A 9,684-nucleotide genomic window follows, 5' to 3' on the forward strand; every position below is an offset into this window, starting at 1 on the left:
GCCTCTGTCCTAATACCTCATCCATGAGGACAAACCAGGGCCAGGTGGCAGCAGTAGGATTCCCACTGACCCCCTGCTCTGTCTCTGGATCTTTGCATTACTAAAGTGGAGGAAAACAATTTGTGTCAACAGATGCTTTTTTCTGTAGTGTTTCTTTAAAGCTATAGGAGTGTTTCATGAACTGGATGGATTGATGAAATTCTACAGAAAAAGACTACTTTGGAATGATAACCTGGAGAGGAATTTTTTCAAGCTTACTAAAAGTGTTTTAATGTAATATTATATTCATTATTGGAAAATGGTTTATTCTCAAGTGAAGATTCTTTAAAATGTCTCCCAATTTCCAAGCAAAACGTTTTCATGACTTAAGTTACTGTAAAATAAAGAATCCTTCAGGTCTTCAGATTTTATAGCAGTATACTTTAGCTAAACCTGTGTTACTTGTTTTATTTTGTTTTTCTTTTTTTCTATTTTTTCCTTTTGATTCTTTAAAATTTTTTGTCTGTTTAAGTTTATAGTTTTTTATCTTATAAAAACCATTATGGATTGCATCTGTTCAATTGTACCTTTCTGCTGTTTGAAATAGTATTTTGAATTTGTTTTTCAATAAAATAAAATAAAATCTAAGTGTGAATCAGACATGAAGCGGAGGTGCGCTTTTATTTTCAGAGGAGCTGAAGGAGGGTGCTGTAATGCTTTGTGCCGTCTAGCAAGTCAAAATCAAAAGCTAGTTGGCTTTACTATAATTTCCGAAGAGGCAGAAAGCTTTACCACAGTATTAAAAACTGCATCTGGTTATTACCTGAACCGGCCTGGGCTGCCGAATATTCATTGTTTCCAGATCGGACATGGGTCGATATTAACACTTTCAGCTCCTCTAAGCCGTTTTTAAGTGCGTTGTGTGTGTCGGCAGAAAGTTGATCAGAAATTCTTTGCAAATTCCGCAAGCATTCTTCAAGAATGCTTTTTTTCTCGCTCTCCACATAACCCAGAATGAAAAACTCTTTCGATATTGTGGCATTTTCTCACAATTTTGTCCAAAACTGCCAGCACCATTGAATCTTCAGGCAATTGTTTGAACAGCTTAGTACAGCCAATAAGAGGCTTACACGCAATCTCTTACTTCAGATATCTAAAATTGTAATACTGACTAGGCATAATTACGTTCGAGATATCTTAAATTATAATTACCGATGTGTGACGCTTTAAATGAGGAATCCGGTGACGTAATTTGAGATATCTTGAAAGGAATTTTGACTAGTCAAAATGTGATTGAAGATATCTTGAATTATTATTCTTCCTAATCAGATTGTAAATAGAGATATCTTAAATTACTGTTCCGGATAGTCAAAATGTGGTTTTGTCTAGTCAAAAAGTATTTTAAGATATCTGGAACGTAATTATGGATAGTCAGACGAAACCGAATTTATGTTAAAACGGCTTGCCATAAGAGCCAGACAGAGCTGTTCAGAGCGCTCCGGGGCTCCGCCGGCCAGCCAATGGTGACACGTTGTTCTTCCCCGTGACGTCATCGCCCACCACTCCTCTAGCTAAAGAAGGAAACAAACATCCATCCAGCAGCAGAAGAAGGGGGACGGGAGACGGAGAGAGGAAGGAGGAAAAGGCAGGAGGCCCAGGAAGGGACGTTTAGACCCGTCTAAATCCGCCTGACTGAGAGGACGACGACGCAGAAACGCTGCTAGAAGAAAAAAAAAACAAAACACCAAATAACTTCAACCTTTTCCTGAAAAAGACAGCCGTTTTTTTTTTCTTCCCACGTCATCTCGCGAGAAAAACCCATCGATTTTTCAGCAGGTGATCATCTTGGATTATTATTTTCTTCTTGTTCTTTTTAAACGGATTTTCGATTATAGAAAACAGAAAACTGTTTGATCTGAGGTTTGATTTGTTAAAAGATACTCGCTTTTGATCAGATGACGGCTTTAATGGTGACCTTTAATGATGGATTAAAAGGTCACACGGCGCGTGCTTGGTGGCGATCAACCGTTCTTTTGTCTTTGCCACCTCCACCATGTCCTCCTCCACCTGACTTCAAATATCACAGGTCCTCGAACGTGACTCTGTAAAAAAAAAAACAAGGGAGGGAGCTTGGTGCTGCTTACAGTCCCTGTTTTTACAGCTTGTCCTGAGCTGGGGGGAAGGGGCGATCCAAAAGCCTGTTAATTCCTGTCTACAAATAGACAATTTATAAGCCGAATAGACAAGTAGAGCGAGAGAGAGGTTGCTCTGAAATGAACCCCACAGCTTCAGCTTCTTTACATCAGTAAAACTGGAGCTTTAGCTTGTAGTTGGAGCTGTTTGCTGAGTCTGGGTTTCGGTCGACGTTTGGGCTCTAAAAAAAAGTCCAAGCGTTTGATTAGGATTATATGATCTGAATTTCTAACGTTGTTTTTCTTAGGGGCATTTTGGGGTTCCGTTTTAGGTCGAATTGTTGAGACAAATGCGACAAACAGGGCGATTTAAAAACAGGAAGCAAACAGGCTGCAAACAAAGGAGGAAAGAAGAAACAAAGGGAGGACGGTTCAATCCGGCTTTATGTCTGTTTAAATATAGGCTAAACGTTGGTTCGTTTTCCTCCAACTTCTGGTGTTTATTTCTTTTCATTTTTATTTGTTTTGATAGAGAATAATGACCAGTTTCTGTCCTGTCTTTCACTGTGACTCAGGACTTTGTAACCTAACAGGAAGGCCTGAAATATGAGCTCCCCCTTTGTTTGCTAAAGTTAACCCCATACATGTTGGTTTAAATTGCTAGTACGTGGAAAACATGGCTGAGTCGTGCTGGTTGGTTATGAATGCGTGTGTTTTAACAGTTTTGTTCAAGGAAACTGTGGTGAGTGGCTGTCTGTGCTGGAAACTCCCTGACTTGCCCTGTCAGATGGGTTTTCTAATGCATAATGCACCTTATTAAGGTCACAGTCCTTTTGGATTGAAAGCCATTGCAGTCAAATGCCAGATAAATAAGCAACACAGGTAACTATTTCAATATTTTATGCTGCTTTTTTTTTAAAAACAATTATAAAACTGAAGATTTATCACATCCTTTGGACAAGGGGAGCTGAAAGGGCTTCCTATAAATATAGAATTTAAATGTAGTGTTTTTTGTATTGCTTTGATGAAAGCAATTCTCAAAAATTTTAATTAATGTTCTTTTTTTTTGTAAATTGTTACATCTTTTGGCTTTCTTGTGATATCTGAGGTCCAACTTTCCTATTCCAATGATCAACAAACTACAAGACAGAGAGATCCTTTGATACACTAAGATTAACCAGATAATTTTTAATTGAACTATAGACAAAAAGGAATATGATCTATAGTTTGAAAGCAAGTACAAATTAAAGTGACCTGAGTATGTCTGCTTTGAAAATGTAACTGCCAACATAATCCACTGTAAATTGAAACAGTCTCTTACATAACACTCCAAGACTCAGACATTGTAATGTATTTTCTTTTATTTAGTAAACCCATCTGAATGTATAAGGGGTAGGGTTGTCAAAAGTATCGATACTCAAAAAAGTATCGATACTGCAATGTTGTATCCGGATACAATACTTGTTTTTAAAAGTATCGATACAGTGCTACCACCAGTGGCACCTAAACAGTCATTCATCTAAAGTGCAGAATAGTGGAAAATGCACTTTCTTAACACTGTGATTGAATAATTCTACGCACTTTTCAGTTTCAGACTTTTTTTTGTAAGAGGTGCAGCTGCTGAGAATTATTTTTGTTTGGCTAGTGTCATGTGTGCAAAGCATAGCCAAGGAAGGAACACTTAATTTTATAAGTTTTTTTTATCAAGCTTGCTTAATATTGTGCACAGCATACAACCTCAAAATATTGTTCTTATTGTTTATTGTATTGTATTTATTAATGAATATATTTCTGTAGAATTTGGGAGTCTTTGTTTTTATCCTTGTGGTATCGAAAATGGTATCGAGTATCGAATATTTTCCTTCGTATCGGTATCGAGTTGAAAAGTTTAGTATCGTGACAACCCAAATAAGGGGTAATAATTTAGAGATTGACAAAAACTTAAGTATTTTTAAAAATTGAATTGATGATTTCATAAATTGCAACTGTTATACCAAGATGTGAGCTAAGTGATACCTTTCGAAAGTTATAAAGGAAAAAGGATTGGAGTTTAAAAGAAGTTTTATAGAACTATAGTTGTTTGAAAAAATTTTTTATGTCCGTTAGGTAATGCAGTTATTAATATATTGAACCATCGATTCTGCACTTTTATTTATATGGGAAACCTTTGGTCTCCTGCAAGTCTCTAACTCATTCGCTGTGTCTGGTATTTTTTTCAAGGGTCAGCAGTTGAACACGTGACACCAGTGGTGGTGATCTTTGTAAGCTTTTCCAAGAAGAGCTTTGTTGGCAGAGAAGTGCTAGCTTGTCGGTGTAAAGGGGCAGAGAAGGGCGGGTGGAGGGGTTTAGCCAAAGATTTTGTGACTTGCAGATAAGAAGGTCCCAAATGTTCTGATACAGGACTTCCTGAATCGCCTGCCGGCCTCTCCTTTAACATTCGTCTCTTGTTTGTCTGCGGCCAGAATATAAACAAGCTTTCGGACCAATCAGAGCAGCTGTTGTGTCACAGCAGAGTCAAAGGTTGTTTGTAAGGGAAATAGGAGGCTGTTGATGTGATCAGATGACATGCAAAACAGTGGGTCAATAAAGACGTGCAACCTGGGTCTGGTTGTCTCTGTTCGTAAGAGGAGTTTTTGAAGTGTTGTGTAGAAGTCAGCGTCTCCCATTACACAACTTCCTGTGGGGTCGATGTTGCATCAAAGGCAGGCAATGACGTCACAGCACTACATGTCCTGCCAAAATGCTTAAGAACACACAGAGGCGTGTGTGTGTGTGTGTGTGTGTGTGTGTGTGTGTGTGTGTGTGTGTGTGTGTGTGTGTGTGTGATACGGCACAGGACGTTTTCCCCCCTGAACACCTTCCTCTTAAACTGCCGACCTAGTTTGTTACTCATTACCCTCGGTTGTTGTCCCTGATGAGAAATGTTTGTCGTTATGTGGAGAGGGTTGTGAGTCAGAGCTTTGCTTTGTGTTTTAGTAAAGCAAGTACAGTAATTGGCCCGATAAGGTCATGGTATCAAAACCTACTCTAACAGGAATGACGGTTCGTCAGAAAAGGTTTTGAAGAGACGTTAACTAAATGAGAGCACAGGGTAGAAAGGGCTGTGAACAGAGCTATGTTGAGGGGAAAAAGTGAACACAACAGAGGAAGCGTTGTTTGTTATCTAAACTTCCTGTGGAGAAATGCTCCATATTGTATTCAGGCTAAAACAGACAGACGTGTCCTCTGGAAACAACAGAGATAACTTATTTTAAATTGTATTTTTTCCAAGTAAAGGTGCTTCTCTTTTGGTGCCTTTTCACTACAATAAACATTTGCCCTCTTTTTTTTTTTTTTTTTTTTTTTTTGCTAGCAATGGCTCAAGAGACGAACCAGAGCCCGGTCCCCATGCTTTGTGCCACAGGCTGTGGTTTCTACGGCAACCCACGAACCAATGGCATGTGCTCTGTTTGCTACAAGGAACACCTGACGCGACAGCAGAGCAGCGACCGCATGGGCCCCATGAGCCCAATGGGTAAGGCCACTTGCAAACCTAGTAGTAAAATAAAATATAACTATTTAAATAGAATGATTCATATTAAAATAAAAATCCAGTGATTGTATGCATGCCTAACAAAACTCTGTGGATCGATATCGGGCAGACATGCAGTCATCCCTAAAGCCAGCTGATTTCTGTTTTTATCTTCTACTTCAATCCTCCTTATTTTATTCGTTCTTAGTGGAAATGTTCATTTCTAAATTTGTTCTTTTTCATTTAGGCTCCACTGCTAGTCCCATCTCAGAGGCGTCTGCCATCCAGAGACTAGAAGCCAGTCTAGCTATGGTTGACGCCTCCCCTGCCTCCTCACCAGACATGTCTAGGTCAGCAATGGCTGCAGATGGCTCTGCACGATCAATAAACCCTCTTATTGCAATAATTATGAACGTCTTCCAGCCTGACAGGTCTCTTTTTCAATTTTAAACCAGCAGGACTGTTCAAGGATCTCTTCCTGTAACCCAACAGATGACAGAGATGAGCATCTCCAGGGAGGATAAGTCTGAACTCCTAGAGCCTGGTAAGACTTACACCCCCCCAAGAAAACACGCTTGTATCATAAACATGTATGTACAGTTGATAGAAACGTCAAGGCACACATTGCCTGAAAGCCTGCTTTTATTTTGATTTTTCAAAGCTTAAACTCAACAGCTGTTTTTTACTTGGAGCTTCTAAGAAGGAGATGGTATCTAAAAATAAGCCTGTTTAAAAATATCCTTTAACTAGAGGAGATACTCAGATTAGATCCTGCCTGCATGAGCCATGCTCAGTGTAGAGTGCTTTTATCTGACAGCAGCAAAAAGGCCAACCTAAAATTGAGAAGCATAGAGAGTAGAAGCAGATTTTCACAGTGTAACCCGGACTATAATTCTGCTTTTGGCACAATATTTGCACAAATGTTTGAACACAACTATTTAACATGATCTGACTTAATAGATATAGGGGAAAAAGTCTTAATTTAATAGTAGCTTTCAAGAGTAACCGTAGAGCTATAGTAATGGTTCCCCTACCTGCGGTAGATGGATGAACAAATTGCCATTAGTGAAAACGATCTCAGAGCAGTGAGACGTTTAACGTTGGCAGCCTGGGGAAATATAACTTAGATCTGGCAACAGTTCGGTGGAGAAAATGGCCTAAAGATCTCTTCTAAAATCGTCCACTGTTGACATCCAGCAATATATGAAAGCTTTCATTTAAAGCTTTTCCCAATACAAGATCAATTCTAACTGGTTCATCTCGCAGTAGCTAGAGGGCTCCTTCTTATAAACGTATTGCAATGTTGTAGCGTATGTTCTGTAAAAAGACTGAAAATAACAAGTACTTATTTACAATAGATGATTTGGGACGAATCTATACAATGGTTTGCTGCGTTTAGTACATTTCACCCACATGATGCACCTTTTTTTATTTTTATTTTATGTATAGTTGTAAGCCAGCCTGCTGCTTCTAGTCCTTCTCCTGTAGCTGCTTCCAGCAATGAAGAAGGCAAAGGTGAATCGGCCAAACCCAAGAAGAACCGGTGCTTCATGTGCCGCAAAAGGGTTGGCCTTACAGGTAAGCACTCGTCTTGGTATTCTAAGATTGCAGCTTTTAGGTCAGTTTTTTTTTTTTCTTTTTTAATGTTGTGGTTTAAACTTATCCCGTTTGTGCCTTCAGGGTTTGATTGTCGCTGCGGTAACCTGTTCTGCGGCATCCATCGATACTCTGACAAGCACAACTGTCCCTATGATTACAAGGCCGAGGCTGCCGCCAAGATCCGTAAAGAAAATCCCGTGGTTGTGGCTGACAAGATCCAGAGAATATAGGTTAAAAAACAAAAGAAAAAAAGAAAACAGTGTTAGAAATGAGGAAAAAACAACGTTGAGAAAGACTGGAGGATGAATTAGAAACTTTGACATGAGCGTGAATGGTTAAATCGAAAGGACTTGATTTGCAAAATGATGAAAAAAGAAAAAAAAATCGAAAGACCCTGCCTGAGGGAGATGCATGAATGATCATCTTTTTCTTTACATTTTTGATTAATTCATTAGATTGTTTTAATCCTTATTTTTCTGTGGTGGGAATTTGCCACTATTTTTTTTTTTTTTTATATATGTGTTTTAATAAGAGCAGATTAGGCACGATGTTCAGGATATGCTGTGCTCCTCTCACCGGTTCCAGGTTGCATTTTTGTGCCAAACAGCCATTTTTACTAAACCCTTGAATCATCTGCACTCCTTGTCCTTCAATCCTAAGAAAACTTCAGCGTCACCTTTCTCAAACCGGAGGATTATGTTTGTTTTTTACCTTCTCTCCTAGCTTTACCTACCTCAGAGCTGCTTTGTTGTCTTCCCTGTATCTCATCATCACATTGACCCTCCAACCCGCCTGGGTTGACTTTTATAGCTTGGTTGCTTTTCCATTATACCCACAGAAAATACATTTTTTTTTTCACCAAATCTGAACAACGAACGTGACGTTATAAGGACGAGTCCCGTCTCTGTGATGGATGGCCTGGTGCAGAGCGGCGAGCGCTAACGAGTGGCCGGACACTGCCAGCCGTTCCTGATGAGCTGCAATGTTTTTAAGGGGAATAAATGAGCGAAATAAATGCACGAGCTGCTCTTCATCTGCGTTAGTGTTTCAGAAGTATCACTCGCCTTAGGGTTTTTGGGGCGTTTTTTTAAATTAGCAGAGACAATTATCTGTTGTTTTTTTTGGGGGAGGGGTTGTTTCTTCTTCCATCGTACTGCCGTTGGCACATGGATTCGGTGCATTTGTGGATTTTACCTTTTTGGGAGTTTTATGCGCTAACACAACAGTCATGTGAGCACAGTGTGTGTGTGTTAGTATGTGGGGGTGCCCCCCCGTCCACCCCACCCTTTCCCCACTGTCTTTTTTTAGCTGTGGATCTACCCGGTTAATCAGCACATGTTTACAGAAGTACAGGAGCATGCCAGAGCTAGATTTCTAAATAAAAAATAGAAACTGAGATTAGATGTAACTTCTCATCTGTCAAGCGATTTATACATCTATAGAGCGCCTGTGTGCATTTGTGCATGTGCACATCCCAGTGCAAAAACCAACAAAGAAGTGCGTTTTCATGACTGCCTGACACATGTATGTTTGTGACTTTATTTTCCCCCCCGTGAGGATGTTTTTCATTTAAATAACCGCCTGAGTTTCTTTTTTCTTTTTGACTTAGTTATATGCAAATTTGTACAAAAAAAGTGGAGAAAAAACAAACAACAAACTGTGTTGATATTTATGTATTGCATATAATCTTGCTATCTAGCATTACAACAGAATAGTATCATGTAAATAAAACTGTACAGAGAGACATAACCAAGCCTCACTTTCTTTGTTTTTGTTCATACAGTCGACAATTTCACTTTACCACACTACAGTTAATGCTGATGAATGACTAAAGTCAGAATGCATAAAAATATCCCAGTTTATTCTAGTGATTCTGTTTAAAATATGTAGTAAAGCAAACACAGTCTGCTATATTTGTGCATTCTTTCAATGTTCTATTCATTGTTTTGGGATTTCCAATGAGGGTGAGAATTCAAATTGAATTTTCTATTTGATTGAATTACTGAAATTCCATCCATCCATTTTCTAACACGCTTATCCCAAGTGGCGAGGGGTGCTGGTGCCTATCTCCAGCTGTCTACGGGCGAGAGGCAGGGAACACCCTGGACAGGTCACCAGTCCATCACAGGGCAACACAGAGATAAACAACCATTCACACACACACTCGCAACTAAGGGGAATTTAGAGAAGCCGATTAACCTAACAGTCATATTTTTCGACTGTGGGAGGAAGCCGGAGTACCCGGAAAGAACCCATGCATGCTCAGGGAGAACATGCAAACTCCATGCAGAAAGACCCAGGCCCAGGTATTTTACCCGGGACCTTCTTCTGCAAGGCGGCAGTGCTACCCACTGATCAGACCTGTCATAATTCCAGGAGCCATTAAATCAGACATAAGAGGAACAGTGTAAAGGAGCCCCAGCTCTCACCTTTTAATATGCCACCCTGGCCAACCTTTCAGAG

General features: G+C 39.6%; 1 protein-coding gene across 2 annotated transcripts; it reads left to right on the top strand.

The window, feature by feature from the left end:
• The first annotated feature begins 1,559 nt into the window (after positions 1–1,559).
• Positions 1,560–7,611, top strand: zfand5a (zinc finger, AN1-type domain 5a). Of its 2 annotated transcripts, none has more exons than XM_038287276.1 (6): positions 1,560–1,815; positions 5,464–5,625; positions 5,870–5,972; positions 6,078–6,166; positions 7,072–7,200; positions 7,303–7,611. In XM_038287276.1, exons 2-6 carry the CDS (start codon positions 5,466–5,468, stop codon positions 7,449–7,451), a joined length of 630 nt encoding a protein of 209 aa, XP_038143204.1. In that variant the 5' UTR covers positions 1,560–1,815; positions 5,464–5,465; the 3' UTR covers positions 7,452–7,611. The 2 variants fall into 2 exon arrangements, with proteins under 2 accessions (XP_038143204.1, XP_038143205.1); XM_038287277.1 differs by having other exon boundaries at positions 1,561–1,815; positions 6,081–6,166.
• The last annotated feature ends 2,073 nt before the right edge of the window (positions 7,612–9,684 follow it).

Source organism: Cyprinodon tularosa, unplaced genomic scaffold, assembly GCF_016077235.1.
Source record: "Cyprinodon tularosa strain WSP-4 unplaced genomic scaffold, ASM1607723v1 ctg238, whole genome shotgun sequence".
NCBI lineage: Eukaryota > Metazoa > Chordata > Actinopteri > Cyprinodontiformes > Cyprinodontidae > Cyprinodon > Cyprinodon tularosa.

Excerpts from the sequence above, each read along its gene's own strand:
- zfand5a (XM_038287276.1), top strand. The coding sequence starts at position 5,466 with ATGGCTCAAGAGACGAACCAGAGCCCGGTCCCCATGCTTTGTGCCACA. Across the intron at positions 5,626-5,869 it reads GGGCCCCATGAGCCCAATGG|GCTCCACTGCTAGTCCCATC; the intron begins GTAAGGCCACTT and ends TTTTTCATTTAG. Across the intron at positions 5,973-6,077 it reads TCCTCACCAGACATGTCTAG|CAGGACTGTTCAAGGATCTC; the intron begins GTCAGCAATGGC and ends ATTTTAAACCAG.